This window comes from Labrus bergylta, chromosome 20 (assembly GCF_963930695.1).
Source record: "Labrus bergylta chromosome 20, fLabBer1.1, whole genome shotgun sequence".
Lineage (NCBI taxonomy): Eukaryota > Metazoa > Chordata > Actinopteri > Labriformes > Labridae > Labrus > Labrus bergylta.
In genome coordinates this window covers 19,311,506-19,328,244 of record NC_089214.1, presented here as the reverse complement: position 1 = coordinate 19,328,244, position 16,739 = coordinate 19,311,506, and the positions used below count along the sequence as shown (strand labels likewise).

At 40.4% G+C, this 16,739-nt stretch overlaps 1 protein-coding gene across 3 annotated transcripts in view; it reads right to left on the bottom strand.

The window, feature by feature from the left end:
- The window catches only part of ctnnd2a (catenin (cadherin-associated protein), delta 2a), a 238,820-nt gene that overhangs the window by 17,048 nt on the left and 205,033 nt on the right, over positions 1 to 16,739 (bottom strand). For all 3 annotated transcript variants that reach the window (XM_065948760.1, XM_065948759.1, XM_020641668.3), the window contains exons 20-21: positions 5,300 to 5,552; positions 1,042 to 1,126 (exon numbers count right to left, since the gene is read on the bottom strand). In XM_065948760.1, the coding sequence (XP_065804832.1) occupies positions 1,042 to 1,126; positions 5,300 to 5,552 (338 nt within the window). The remainder of the gene's footprint in view (positions 1 to 1,041; positions 1,127 to 5,299; positions 5,553 to 16,739) is intronic.

Below are 16,739 nucleotides of genomic sequence, written 5' to 3'. Positions count from 1 at the left end.
TAAACACTGTTGCTCAGTTGTGATGGTGCCCAGCAGAACACTATTATTCTTTAGTTTGGAGGAGGCTATGGCTGACCTCACGGAGAAGCAAAGACACAAAACACACACAAAAGGGCATTTATACAGCAAAGGACTCAACCTAAAGCAATGTAATACTAAAAGACCTGCTAGAGTACCACGGGACCTGCAAGTATACCCCGATGTCTTTGTTACGCCTCGTTTTTTTCTTCACTCTTTGGCAGCAACTTGTTTTGGATATAAAGAAACTTTTCCCCTTCCTGCATGGTATCAACAGAGCTTTTTTCATTACACTGGATATTCATGATGATTGACGCTCAGAAAAGATATCATTCAATGGGAGATGACAGGACTATGAATTTTAGGAGAGGTATGCAGAAAATCCTGGCAATATGACATATGTCAAAAGTTCAAATATTGTTTACACCTTGCTTTCTTTGGACAGAATGAAGAAGCTAAGTTGGTCCAAGCAACAAGTAGGACAAACTATAAACTAATAATTTTGCCCTCCTGCCATTGCCTTAAATGGTTGTTTTTTTCTCTCACATAACATCCATAAGGTATCTTCTGTCAGCTATTTAAAACCACAAAAACACAGCTAAATGACATCACCCGTAACAGTCTTGTCAGTTGAATTCCTGTTTACATGGCTCTGGATTAACTTAGCCACTGCTTATTTAAAACCGTTTCATACCCTTTATTCATATTACATTGAATTATATCCCCCTGCACAGATGAAATGGGACCTGCTGGACTATGAGCAGGATTTCATAGTAATTCATCACACAAACACATGAAGCTGTAATTGCCAAAGTTTCAACCAAAAGTCTTGTTGCTTCTTCACAACCAGAGTGTAACCAGATATAATATAAATACATGTCAAACTGTACATCAGTACCTCAATACCAGTGTCCCTTATCAGAGAAAAAAAGATATGGAGAGAGAGAGAGACAGTGAGAGATAGAGAGAGAGGAGGAAGACATATTAAAATACATCTGTAAGATGTTTTTCACTGCATCCTACCTTTTTGTAGAGGGAGCGCAGGTCTCTGTACTGCCACATACTGCTGAGGACCTGAGAGGCTGCCTTTACCACCTTTGCTGAGTGTCTGGAGAGAGATAAGGAGCAAGAGTTATTTCCCCCGGTCCCTATTCATTTGGGTAATGTTGCTATGTTATTCTGTCCCTTGTCTTAACCAGCTGCACCAGATGTGTGCAGGCCAGTGGCACTTGCGACAGCTTTAAGAGTTAGAGGGCCATTGCTCTTTTCAGCAGAGAATCATTTTCCTTGCATAAAACTGAGAGTTTCTAGATGAGTTTAAAATGGCCCTCTCTGCCATGCTAATGGTCCCTTCTCTGCCACTTAGCTGAAAAATGACTCCAGTAGGAGTCAGTTCGTAAGCCCTGCCCTTCTTACAGCGATGGAGGAAGGCAAAACCGATGCTGATTTTCCCTTCGTTTTTTTCCACAGTAATACAACAAGAAAGTGTTTCAACATTTGAAATATTGGTTATCAAGTTAATTATTTAGTGATCTCTATAAATAAATATCTGCATATGAATTTAGAACCTCTAGAGAGTGGACACAAATCTTTTATAATGAAGCTTTCGGGTATTTGTTTGTCATCTGAGTTACATTGACCAATCTTTTTTGAGGGGCATCAGTTTTATCAAGAAAAAACTCTCTGAGCAAGAAGCCCGAACCAGAGAGTGAAATGTAATGACCTATAAATGGCTGACTACCAACACATGGGATAATAATATTCATTTCATCTGACTTAAATTAAAAATTCCATATTCACAAATTCACAAAAAAACCACCTCTCAATTCACTCTTCCCCTTTTCAAAGTTTTCTTTCTTTCTTTAGTTACAGACAACAGGCTTTAATGACTGCCAAACCAAATGGACCAAATTTTCTTCCCAACTTTATCCACAATTATATCTACCAGAAATCTTGTTACATCTCTGCAAGATGTCAGGGTGAGCCGATGTGTGAATCCACCACATGCGAGAGGGCAGGGTTGATGACATTAATATCATGAGTAATTAATTAATACAGTTTGGTCTTTGTGCAAGTACTGAAACTGCTTCATACTATTTTTTTCTGCTTTCACTGTGAGCTCATTTCCACTTTTTTTTTATAGTTTGAATGCGTCAAATTGTACATAGCACTGATATAGAGGCAAAAAGTGTGTTTTTAGTGTTGGACATGTTAACATTACACTGTGACTTCTGCAGCGACCTTTTTAGGTCATGTCCTGCCTCTTCAGACCCCCCCGACTGGGAAATTGCTCAATCAATACATTAGAACTTTAACCCAATCTGAAAGTATTTCATTTTGTAAATGCTGCACTGACAAGGGTTTTGAGAGCACTTTTATTCCTAGTGTGCCTATCCTGAGAAACTGAAGATATGTGTGCTCTTAGCAGCTAACTACACACTCTTATAGAGGTTTCTCTCAGCACCTCATCTCGCTCTGTAATGGTACCCTTGAGCGCAGTTTCCCAAATAGACTGATTCTTTCTCACTGGCAATAAATGAATGTTTCACCTCTGCCTGATAACACTCTAGTGTCCTGGCACCCCTAACCAGCTGATTGCCATTTCAACTAGGTAGAACACCCTGCTCGCTCTCCCATAGCGACAGTAGATACTCTTTTACATCTTCCTTGTTGTTCTCCAGATGAAGAATCTCAGGGAAGGCGGCACAGTTATCTTTGATGGATGTGTGCTCAGGCTAAGGCACTGGTCACTACTGACGGTACAAAGTACCGTATTTTCCGCACTATAAGGCGCACCGGATTATAAGGCGCACCTTCAATGAATGGCCTATTTTAGAACTGTTTTCATATATAGGGCGCACCGGATTATAAGGCGCATAGAATAGAACGTGTTTACAATTGAACAAGGCTGGGAGATATTGTGAATATATAAATATAAATACGTATAAAACGTAACGTATAAAACTACAAAAACAAAAGTACATAAGACGATTTCCCCAAATAATAAATTATTTCTTTGACGTTTCTCTTAACTCTCAAAACGTAGTTTTATATGTAGTGCATTCACAATAACTCAACGTTGTTCAAACGTTAATGTGCATATTCACAATATCTCCCAGCCTTGTTCAGTTGTAAACACGTAAAAGAAACACAGTCTGATACCGCTAATTCAAACGTTAGTGCAGGGGTGCCCAAACAGTCGATCGCGAGATGTTTTGTCAATATAAAATACAATTGTAAAATAGAAAAGTGATTTCAATTTCATCTCATTGCACTGTTTCCCACACACGATACCTGTGTTGGGAGCCCAAGTATACTTCCGACCTGTGTGTATTTAATTTTTCATTTATTCATGAAATTGCTGCGTGCATGAGAGAGCGAGCGAGAGAGCGAGCGGGGGAGCGAGAGAGAGAGAGAGCGCGCGCAAGAGAGAGTGCAGGCATGCGCAATGACGTGCAGGTAAAACCGGGGGGGTAAATGTTTTACCAAAAAGTCATATATAGAAACTATGCTACGAGTATTAAGCGCATTTGATGAAGCTGCAGCTACTTTTCTCTGCTCCTCTCTGCTGTCATGACTGTGAGCATCGCGGGGCACGAGACACACCAACAAACAGCGCACACGCACACGCACGCACACACACACACACACACACACACACACACACACACACACACACACACACACACACACACACACACACACACACACACACACACACACACACACACACACAACAAAACATTGCTGCTTCCCGCACACGCACGCAGCACTGCAGCGCCAGCCACCACGCGAACCTTTTTACTTTTTACTTTCAGTGCTACAGCACACAGTTGATCCGTGATCCGTACGGACCGAGGTGGGAACACACGTGACCCGGTCAAACAGTCGGTTGGACTTTACTCCGTTCACTCTCACCGTGTCTGAAGCTAATTTAACAAAAGCAAAATCATCTCACAGCAGCCTGCTGTAGTCTGTGAACATCTCCACACAGATTAAAGTTGTTTGTTGTAAACTAAATTAAGGGGAAAACATATGTGATATAAATACAAACTTAATATTAAAATGTAGCCTACCCTAAAATAAGAGTTTTAAAAAAAGTATGTCGATATTGCATTATTTTTTACAGAACTCTCATTTATTATTTTCTGTTTGTTATGTGAGTATTAAATGCGTTTGTAGGCTGTTGGTAAAGGCTATGGCTCACTATGTGGACTGGTAGATCTCGGCAGACTGGTAACTTTAAAAGTAGATCTTGGTTCAAAAAAGGTTGGGCACCCCTGCGTTAGTGCATAACTCAACATTGTTCAGTTACGTATAACACGTAAAGCTCACTTTTTCAGTTCATTCCCCGTCCACGAATCCCTCGAATTCTTCTTCTTCAGTGTCCGAATTGAACAGCTGGGCGAGTACGGCATCCAACATGCCCGGCTCCCTCTCGTCATTATCCGAGTCAGTGTCGCTGAGCGCCGTGTACAACCAGTATGGATCAACCAATTAACCAATTGATCCATATATAAGGCGCTCCGGATTATAAGGCGCACTGTCGTTTTTTGAGAAAATTAAAGGCTTTTAAGTGCGCCTTATAGTGCGGAAAATACGGTAAGCTGAATGATACCTTTTTATTTGTATGCAGCACTACAAAGAGGACAATGAATTTAGCTTCCTCCCATGAATGTTATTACATTTCTTCAAGGCTTGTTTTCCTTGAAACTGAGAAAGCTCCTGCAATTCATCAGGAGCTTTGTATAGCTTATCCCATGAATATTTTTGAAACAGAATCATTTCCGCTCAAGATTGATTTAAACAAGAACAACGGAGGTAAAATGAAGCATTAAGTACATTTTCCAAATCTTCTTTCACTGAGAGAAAGCCATGCTTATGTTGTGAGAGTACTAATATATACTCTGAAATAATGGTAAGCACTTTTAATCATTATGACCTATTATACCACTAAAGACGGTGACAATGCTTTAGAAAGGATTCTAGATGCTGGTAAGAATGACCCTACATATTTGGGATTTTTTTATGTTTCTGTGTTTACGCTGGTCATTCCTCATCGTCCGTCTGAGAGCAGTCAAACGCCACTTTCCTCTGTAATGCACGACGGTATGTATTGCTTGGATAGTGACGATCAGTTGTACACTACTTTTCACAATGCATTGTGGGAGACAATGAGTCTACTATATAGGGCAAAAAAGGTGTATTCATTATATGGTGAACTCTGTGAGCAGTGTGTGATTTCGGACACAGCCAAGGTCTCGTACTACGGCCTACTCACTTGTCTCCTTTGCTGCGGGCAATGCCGATGAGTTTCTCTATCCCACCAGCGTCACGAAGGGCTTTGGCGTTCTCCATGTTCTTGGTGATGACTTCGTGTAGTGCGCAGCAGATGGCAGTTACAGTATCGTCTGACATGGCCTTGCTGGGAGGGCCTGTGGTCCCAAGGGTCCCACTGCTGGTGGCATTGTTGTTGCTGCTGCTGCTGCTACTGCCTGGTAACCGATGGATCAAATCTCTCATAGCATATTTACCTGGTGTGAGAAAATAAAAAAAGAAACAAAAATACTGGTCAGCTTTTACTCTTTGCACATACGTCTGTAAAAGTTTCTTGGAAACATCTAGAAAATTGCCTTTGCATGGTTATTACGCTGGTTATAATATAAAGAGGTTATTAGAAAGAGCCTCGATAACATGAACTTAGAATCGTGGTCTGAAAAACTCTATTGGTTGAAGATTTTTATCTCGTAACTGGGCTCAGCCAACATCACGTCTTTGTACATTCATATTGCATTTCAGCATTATGGGAGCTCCGCATACACACACAGACAGACATGTACAAACACACAGCGCTGCGCTCCCCTCATGGCTCTGCTGTCACCTCATAATCCCTCCGCCACATTCAGATTAAAGGCAAAACGTCACACGGACGTAAATATCGTACCTTGAAAGGGCAGTCTGAATACGGCCCATGATAGTTTATATGCAAATGGATGATTTTAACCACAATCCTTCATGTGGTGTTGTCTCTCCCTTCCCTTATAAATGCATAACCTGTAAGATTGTTCTCCACGTATAATGGTTGTTTTGATTATTAAATGTTAATAAAAAAAGACCATGTCCCATTTCTCATTAGAAAAATATAACTGATAATAAATTGTGACTCCTTTTCTGCAACCATGTGTGTCAAAATAACTGACCGAGACAAAGTCTAACACAAGCTCTTGCTCACATGGTGGGTACAGTATAAGGTATCATCAGACTGAAAAGGGTTAACTCAGTCTCCAAATACAGATTGCTTTAGTTAATATGAGAGTAGTGTGTTGGCGTATATTTTGATGTCAAATTATGTGAAACATCTAGCTCTCTGGGATCAATCGTCATGTTATTTCCTGCAGTGTTTCTGGGTCAACTACACACACAGAGGAGTTTCCCATGAGAGTGAGATCACCGGATATGAGACTGACTAAGGAGAGGGGCCAATAAAGAAGAGATCATAGCAAATAGCTGGTGATTGGAAAAATGGAAGAGGACTTGAAGAGGCGAGAGGTGATTGTGCTGACGGAGCTGCTGTGTGGAGATTCATCAAACATGAGCGCCAGTGGAGGGGTAAGAAATGCCTTGACCATCATGAAACCTGTCAATTACACTTGAATCATTTTGAGCTTCTGGGATGAAACCCCCAGGTCATGTTCCAAGTAAAGAATCAATTTAGATGCAGAGGGGATTATTGAATGTTTTAATGAATAATGAACCGTGACTGAAATGTGTTTCATTTTTGATAAAACCCACACAAAAGAGGCTCTAGGATGATTCCTCTTACCCTGATGCGCTCTAAAAGGTGTGCTTACATCAACCGAGCGTCTGCACAGGAATGCAACAGTCTACCCTTCCTGTGACATGCTGGATGTAACAAAGTATCCAATTTAAAGAAGCTTGAGTGCATGCCAGTTTGTGTGTGTAAACAACATTGAAGAGCAGTTCATTGTGCCTGTCTCTTTCTTTTTTTTTTACAAATTCATGTCCTCCACAGAAGAGCTGCATCAGATGAAGTAGATACAAACAGGGAGTGCTGCTATAAGTGTTTATATCTGCTGTTGGATTATCTTCAAGTGGAGCATTACATCCTCGCTAGCACTGGAATACTCCACTGCTAGCAGCCAAAATAAACTTGTTTGTGATACATTGAAAGCACTTTTGAAACTCAAAGGGAGTCTTTTCAGTACAAAACTACTTATCTAACTGCCACTCTGATTTGATTTGTTTCTAAAAAGATCTTCCCTTTGAATTGTCATATTGTCTATATTCACTCGTTTCTACTGCAAAAAATTCACCATTACTTCACAATGCCAAACTTGTTCCCATACCAATCCATCACTGTGATATCCACGAAGTCATTTCAGAGTGGTGGTAAATCCCCTGCTCATATTACCTCTAATAAGTCTAAGTGATCTGGGAAGGGCTGAGAACAGCAACGCAATACATGGAGCGGGGAAATCAGATAACACCATCAACCTTCCTAGAATGAGGGCGCGCACACACACACACACACACACACACACACACACACACACACACACACACACACACACACACACCCCCCCCCCCACACACACACACACACACACACACACACACACACACACACACACACACACACACACACACACACACACCCTAACAACAAAACATTGCTGCTTCACGCACACGCATGCACGCACGCACGCACGCATGCACGCACGCATGCACGCACGCACAGTTACTCTTTAAGGATGGAGTTGTGAGTTGATTGGCCAAGTGTTATCTCAAGCTGGCAGGCTGAACAGAGGTTAAGCAGTCATTGTCTTTAAGCTGTGAGGACAAAGTTAAGCTGCATCCTTTAAGAGGAAGATTCATTATTTGACTGACTTAAATAAGACTGACTAATTTCCTTACTGATTCATGGGTTGATGAAAGACTGATTCATTTGCTTTCTTCGTGATTTAATGATCTAACTAATTTCTAAGTGAGGGAGTGAATTATTTACTGACTGACTAATTTAAGGCCTGATTGACGGATAATTTACCGAGTGAATGACTGACAATTTATTGATTGAATGACTGGCTAATTGAGTGGCTAATTTATCAGCCGACTGGCTGATCTGGTAATAACAAAAGATGGCTGAAGAGTTTAAATAAGACGTTAGAACTGTTAGAGGCACATCTCTGTGAATGTGTTTGTCTCAGTGTTTTCTGCTTACAGGGAGATGCTCTGATAAACTGCTGTCAGCATTTCTCAAAAATATGCTTGCATGTGTGCGTCCGTGTGTGTGTGATCAGGTGTGTGCATGCACATCCCTATCAGTCTCTGCAACGTCATCACTTTGGTCCCACAGGGGGAGAGTACAGAACTGAGAAGGTGATGTGGAAGGAGAGAGGGGAAGAAAGGTTGAAAGAGGATAAGGAAACAGCAATGTAGTCTGCCATGTTAGAGAGAGACGGAGAGGAAGTAGAGGAATGTCAGAAGGAAAGAAAATGTGAGGAAAGACAGAAAAAAAGTTTAGCCCACAAAGGGATATATACGCTGAGAGGAATGCAATGCGAGACACCTTGATCGCAGACGAATCAAAGAGAGAAGCCCTCGTTATTTTCAATCCTTTTAATAACACAGCTTGTTAGAGGAAGACGCTGCTGCAAAACACGACTGAAAGCCTCAGAAACACACCACCTTTAAATTACCCGCAAACAACAACACATGCACACAAATTCACATCTCACCTGCACATGCACAGTGCTCATTATCTGGATTTCTGCTGGTTCACTTCAGTGTTTTAGTTTGTTTGTTTTGTTGGGGGATATTTGGTCTTAGTTGTTTGTTTTGATGTGAGATGTTTTTAGGAGACACTGTAGATTGTTTTGAATCTTAACTTTGCAAGGTCATTTTTTGCCACTTGGGGGTTGTAGTTTTATAATGGAACAAATATTAATTCTATATACAGACAGAGGACTAAACTAAACTAAAGCAAAGCCCACTTTAATCGAATAAAATCATGGCCTCATCCTGACATCCAGACACCATGATACCCAGAGCCAGAAGTTGCAAGAAGCTTATGGATGAATTATAGATTCTTATAAACGAGAGGGAGTTGCTGCACTCTCCTAAAGTCAATGCAAAATTCAACGCATTTTAAAAGCTAAATCTTTTGATGTGCTTATTACCCCGATGAAGATTTTTTTTTTTTGTTAAAATTCTTGGTTTAAAATAACTAAATATAAAATGTATCTCTTAAGGACTAAAAGTTTGAGGTATTTAATAAAATATGATCATACTAAATGTATAAGACTGAGTACAACAGAATAAAAACTATAACTGATCAGTGTGTTGTAGAGCTTAGTGTGAAAACAAGGACCTTTGTAAAACTATCATCTCAGTTTAAACAGGTAGTAATACAGCAAAAAGAGCAGAGAAAGAAATAAAAGGGCTGAGGAGCAAATTAAGACAGATTTTCCTCATGAGTGGGTGGTGACTCTTTCTACTCTAAAGCTCCACTATGACAAAAGACTTCACCTCTAAATGCCGGAGCACAACCTCCTTCTGTCTTTGTTGCTGAGATGTGAGCTGCACCCGGAACATGTCCTCAAGGAGAGAAACAAGCCCTGTGCTGATCACTGCACAGTCTAATAAACCTGTATTACAAGACTCCTCCAATATAGCCATCTTCACCTGGGAGCCACGGCTGGTAATATATTCCTGCGCTGCATTCCCTTATGTGTTGCTAACTCCCGCTGAGCAGGGCGTGCTTCATCAGGGCCATAATGGCTGATTTGATTTAAAGAGATCCAATTACCCTCAACAATGGAGTGATTTGATTGTTTACTGACGGAGAAGGGAGAGTGTTATTGAAGCAAAATTGGAGGTAATTGTCTCAGGGAGATGTGGGGAAGATGAAGCGACTTGATTGGCTGTGGCGTCGGACTGTCTGAGAATAAAGAATGGTTAATACACACTTATCAGTGACTGGGGTCCCTGAGGTGGGCTGCTGTACGCTTACTGGTATAAAAAGCTTCTGGCTGTGTTTGAGCCAGAAGCTTCTTAGACCTTATTCCTTGAGTGAATAAAATGTTACAATAAAGTTTTACCACCTTAATAACGGACCAACATAAGGCAATTTAATCAGCAGAGGAAAAATATTTTTAGCTGTTGAATAATGAGAATGTGATGAGGGCATACTGAAAGGAACATACAAGTGAAAAGTGTATACCTCAAATGACCATATTGGAAAATAAACTGTATTCATGTTGTTTTCATTATGTTTAAAAAAGCTGATCTGAACAGATGAAGCACTAGAGTTAAAATATTTGTTGGTTGAAAATCTGAAATCAACATGGTATGCTTATGGGGGACTATTGCTGAAAATGAAATATTCAGTGACAAAACCAGAGTTTTCAGTGACTGTGTGCATCACTGGGTTTTCTTGTTGTACATAACATCATCAACAGGGGGCGCCAGATTCAAAGCAACAGGGAGTTGAATCCTCTTCGGTGGGAATATTCCTTTATTAAAATCATGAAAGTGATGTGGTTATGGTCCTTGGATGGCAGCCTCTGAGAGTTCAAACTGAGAATGACTACACAGCAGAATTAGATCAACGCGCACAGAAACCGTGGTTCAACTCTCAAATATCATTGTTATTACTCAGGGAGGAGGGAGAGGTGTTATGTTGACAACAGTTTTACTCATTTCCCCTTACTATAATTTAAAACGTAAAAAAAATCACAGCTTTCAAATGAGTTCTGGATTATGTGCTCATTTGGAAAGCTGCCACAAAGATGTGAAAAATAACACCAACACACACAAACACACCCTGAAGCCCCCAGTTTTCATCATCCTCACATCCTCATCAAGCCGCAATAGATATGAATGACCTCAAGGTAAAGTCGGACTGGAATATGTTGTGCATTTCTTTTAACTTATAAATGAATGAGTAAAACAGAATGCAGAAAGAGTGTGTATAGATGAAACACGCACGGCAGGTTTAAAGAGGTCAGAAATGGAGGTAATTGGAAAACGGCATGCCATTGCTTTCCCATTGTAAAATATTCTGCCTCCCTGTCTTGTCTTTAGGGCTTTTCCCAACGGTTATATCTCGCCCTATGTTTGTGTCTTTGATGTCTGTGGATGACGGATTTATAGAGAACGCTGTAGAGAAGAGAGAGACACAGCCAGAGAGGGAGAGGAACCTGTGGCTTCATTAACACACACAGTGTTTTTATGAGCTTGAAGAGACAGAGAGTAGAGAGTTCCCATTTTGATTTTTAGATGAAGTGATATTGCACAGTCTCTCAGTGATGATCAGGTGGGTTCTTACAAGTGAAGATATTGTCTCAAATAGATAACAATCATAAAGAGGAAACTTTGCAAATCATTAACTTATATAATTTTGAGGCTTTACAACTTTGACATATCTAAAAGCTGAACTGCATGTATCTGTTACCCATACGTGTTCATCTACAATCTTTTTAAATCCTGGAAGGACAGGAACCCCTCTAAAAAAAAGGTCATCAACACTTGACAGCTCCTTCATTCCCTCTCAGTATTTCTCTTTCATTGTTCTCTGTTTCTACCTTTGTCTGTTGTGCTCCCAGTCTGGCACGGTGGGGAGGAGAACAGAGAATGCCAAAGAGAACAAAATGTGCTGCTAAAAGATGTGCCAGACCCCTAACACACTAGAGATTCATCCCAAAAGGAGAACGAGATATTTCATCAAGTACCGCTGCAACAGGGACAGTGAAGTGTTTGTCAACTTAGTGCGAGTCAGTGGACACGACCACTCTGTCTTTCAGCCCGCTAACCATCCACAGTTGTTTAAGCTCACAGTGCAGTCTGCTGACATCAGGGACAAATAATATGTAAAAGATGGAGGAAAGGCTAAAACACAAAACTCTTTTTTTTGTGATTTTAAAAATATTCGTTGGCAAGTTAGATTAGCATGAAATGTAATTTTTGCCCCCTGCTTAGAGCAATCCATCAATGTTCTAGAGTGTGTGTGTGTGTGTGTGTGTCTAAGATCATCAAAGGATTGAAACCACTGTGTTTTCCAAACCTTATTTACATTAGTGCCTGACCTCAAACGGACACGCATTCTCCCAAACACACACACACACACACACACACACACACACACACACACACACACACACACACACACACACACACACACACACACACACACACACACACACACACACACACACACACACACACACACACACACACATTTGCAATCATGCAATTAGTGACATCCCCGCGGCGCACTACTTCAGTTTCCTTGGTAACAATGCCTAGCACTGATGTCATCAACGCGAGACACAAAGAGTGAGAGACTGCAAGAGAGGGAAGGTGAGGCGCTATGAGCTCATGTCTGAAACCACACAGAGCGGAGACGGAGAGAGAGGAGCAGCTTCTGGCACATATGGATGGGAAGAGGAGAAGAAAGAAAGAGACAGAATGAGATATACTGGCATGTTGTAGACAAGAGGGTGCTCTTGTCCCACGTGGGAACAACATTGTAGAGTAAAAATGATGGGAGGAGAGTATCAGGGGAGGCTTAAGTGATAGAGAGGTGTTGTATGACGGAAGAGAAGAAGACAAAGAAAGGGGAGCCGGTCAAATTCCAAAAGAGTTAAGTGTATGTGTTCTGCAACCATTAAGCAATGGGGGAAAGTAAATCCGTTATCACACCATGTTTTAATTGTATGTGATTCAAACGGAACTGAAGAGCTTCTGCATCTGTCACACAAGAGGACACCGGGAACAAACTTGTGCATGCACAAAAACAAGCACTCTCTGATTATGATGAAAGAGATGTTCTTGAGCCACCTTCAAGGAAACCATGGAGAACTCTGATGTTGGGTTATTTCAGAAGTCCAAACGCAGGAAGGTAGCCAGCAAACTTAGTCCTTTAAAAGCTGACAGGTTAGATTTGATGTCTGTTCAAACTGTCCCTGACTCGAGATGAAATATTTTTCGGTGATTCATCATGAGTTATATGCTCACCATAATTGAGAAAAACAACTTCTTCTTAAACTCAATGTTGTCATTTTATCAGTCATTTATTTGAGGATAATATAATCAAATGCATAAAAAAACATTGCGCCACTTTGCTAAATGGAACTGATTTTTAAACGGTTGACTTGTTATTTGATGTAAGTGAAACTCAAACAGTTTTTATACATCATATATTTAATGCCATCCCCGGTGAAGGACCTCACGTTAGGACTCCATGTTTGGAATTTAAATCATATCCGAACTGCAGGATCCAGAGACTCAATTAGACGAAGCAGTTGGAGCCCGTCTCTCCATCTAAAAATCATTAAATGAATTCATTAAATGTCTTGAATTAATACAGATTTCTGCATTAATCACTCTTTCATTCAACACTAACTTTGGTTTGGATTTGGTTGCAACTGCAGCATGTGTTTATGAGCATCTTTAGTAAATGGCTGCTATATTTGAAAATATATATATATATCTTTTTGGCATTCAAGTGCTCTTCCCAATTCATGTGTGTCAAATTACCATCTGTAAGTAAATGGGGAAGAATTGGGCTGACAGACGCTGTTGCAGTGAATGGGAGTCATTCGTTGCTACACAGGCGTACAGTGTATTATGCAAATCACAAACTATGAAGGAGGTTAAATCAAGAGAAAGACAAAAACATTGATGGATCAGAAGAATGATTCTCAGTGGCGTCAATATGCCGCTAAATCCCATTACAGAGGGATTGGAATTTAAGCTTACATATAGGGTTAGGTCTTTAGCTGTCATTGCTCTCGCTTCATTTTCTCTATCTAGTGTGAATCGGCCTCTCTCTGCTCTTTCTCGCTATCCTTTCTTAGCCCTGCGCCTCTAATGCTTGTCTTGCTGCCATCGAATCATACAGTGCTTCCTCGAGGATTTGACACTCTGAGGTTATTGTGTGCGAAAATGATTCTCATCTCGGCTCACTCTGCCGAGCTCTCATGCAAACCACTATTCCCCAACGGTGATGCTGCCAAACTCACCGGCACTAACAGCTTATGACACACCATCACATGAGACAAATTCTCTTTTTTTTTCCCTTTTGAGAAAGAGGTGATTTACTCTCGATTTGCCAAGCAAAAACATAATATAATTAGTTGAAACTTTGATCTGACAAAGACATCAGAGCGTCCTTGTGAAATGGTTTTGTCGCTTTGGGTAAAGCTGTTGTTCTGCAGGATTGCATGGTGTAAAGATAAAGGTGTTTGACTTGGAGGTTGGAGTCACTGTGATGAATAAAGCTTGAGAACACGGTCCAAATGGAGCATGTCTCTTAGGGGTGCCTGGACTCCACTTCTTCTCTGTCAGCACGCATCAGCTCACATCTTGCTAAGAGCAAAGACTCAACCCTGAGTGATCCCTCTCACTTTTCTTCTTCTCTCTCCATTTCTTCCTGCATTACTGAGACTTCCCGTCTTACTGTGTGTCATTAACTCTGACTGACTGTTTTGAAAATATTTGCCATTTGTCTGTCACGACATATTGGAACAGAAGTTGATTTGTGAGCTGATACTTAAGATGAAGTTCAGTGTTCACCTTGTCAAAACTTTTTTTTGATGAAGAGTATTTGCTGACGTCCCCTTTTTAATGAATAAATTGAGTAAATAAAGGGTTAACATATTGAAAGCATAAATTAATGCAAAATGTCTGTAAATAAAGCCATGACAAATAAAGGTAAGATGACAAGTTTGCTGGTTTTGAGGGGACAACCACAGTTTGAAGAGTGTTGTTTTAGTTTTAAACTAATCATTTATCTGCAGTAAGTGCTCTGTGGGGACAAATTCTCCCTGCCTTCATGCATCTTTCTTATAGTTATGAAACGATTTTTCCTGGTGCATGTCAGTGATTAAGCCAAACAAAGCAACCTTTGTGTGCTGGTGTCTCAAATACCAGCGCCCTGTCGGTTGGAAAGAGGGATGCCAAATGACCTGTGAACACATTTCTTTAATATTCAAACAAAACTGAGAACTTTGGGGTAAATCCACAATAGCAGGGATTGCGGCTGCTAAAAGCACCATGAGTTGTGCATCATTTGCTCCCACTATCTGCTGTGTAATGATATTCAGGCTCAAACACACCCATAAAGTTTGCAGCTCTGTGCAATACGCTATTGTTTTGCTTCTGATTGTGGAGATGTGCCGTCAGCATGTCTCCATGTTTTAAAACTATTGGTACTTGGCTGAAATTTTGTCGTATGCATAAAATGACAATCTTCTCTTAAATATCTGGGTTTGTTAGAATGAATCAAAAATGTCAATGTAAACAAGCAGAACAAATTGACCTTTTGCGTTTAAAAAAACAATGACACATACAGTCAAAACCCCAACAATCCCTCTTAAGATTTGGCTGCACCAACATGCCGTGAACAAAGGGGTCGATTGGAGAGCAAAAATGCTCGAGAGATCACGACACAGAAAACAGAGGAAATTGCATTTGGCATTTGTCTGACCACTACTTTAAAATGTAAAAACTCCACCAAATAAATATCTGCGACTGAGCTTCTACGAATCAGCCTAGAAAATAAAATTCTTAATGCTGGCTTACATCTTTCTCTTTGCTCCTAACCACGCTCTGAACACTGCATATGAACCGTTACCATCAAACATGAGATATATGGTCCCGTTTTAATAATGTCAGACTGACTCACTTTATTGTACATCAGTCAATCCTAACACTGAATATGGAGCTGAGTCCCAGATCAAGATTACATGGAACCTCTGTGAATATTTATTTGGTGTCTGAATGTTGTGTTTAATCAATGTATCTTTAATAATGCGTTGTATATGGAGCTACTGTGACGCAAGTCAAATTTCAGACCTGAAAAGTGACAATTAAGTCTTACTGTATGGTGAATGGTAAATGGGAAATGGACTTGAGCCTATATATCTCTTCTGTAGTCTTCTGAGTACTAAAAACAGTGTAGGTCACACCTACCCATTCACACCCAGAGGAGAGGCTGATTTGTGAAGTGGCCATGAGAATTAGCTAAGCAGCTGATGAAGCAGCAGGAGCAACCTGTGGTAAGGTGTCTTGCCCACAGACACAACAGACATGCAGGAGCCGGGGATCGAACCCCCAACCTTCCAGTTGGGAGACACCAGATTCTAACACTGAGCCACAGCCGCCGCTGTCAATCAATCAAGGTTAGTGTTTTTCTCCTTTAGTGTTTGTTTAAATAAATCTGCAAACACAAATCACCGTTACTAAAGGAGAACGATTATTTTCTTTCTACACTGTATGTCTTAATTTGCCTCATTTATCCTGTCTTTGTCTTATTGTAAATCTCTTAATTCTTAGAAGAAAAAAAAAACACTGGGAGCAGTAATCACATGCAGGATGATAACCGTGTTATCCTGCAACTGAATAAGTCAAGCGTTTATTCGAATGAAAATGCCAAACACATTTGAATTGATTTTCACTGTGAATTTGCAAGTAATTACATTATTTCATTTTTTGTTTTTCAGCTTTTTCTCTGAAAAGCACACGTTCATTACAGAGTACTTATTTTTCCACAAATCTCCTCTATCTCTCTCTGCTGCGAAAGCTAAAGGCTGTAAAAGACATAAAGCACAAAACTGACCAATTATCTCTAACATTTTAATCAATGAAACACTTTTCCAACGCAAAACATACACTCTTCACTTTATAAAAGGTCAAATAGA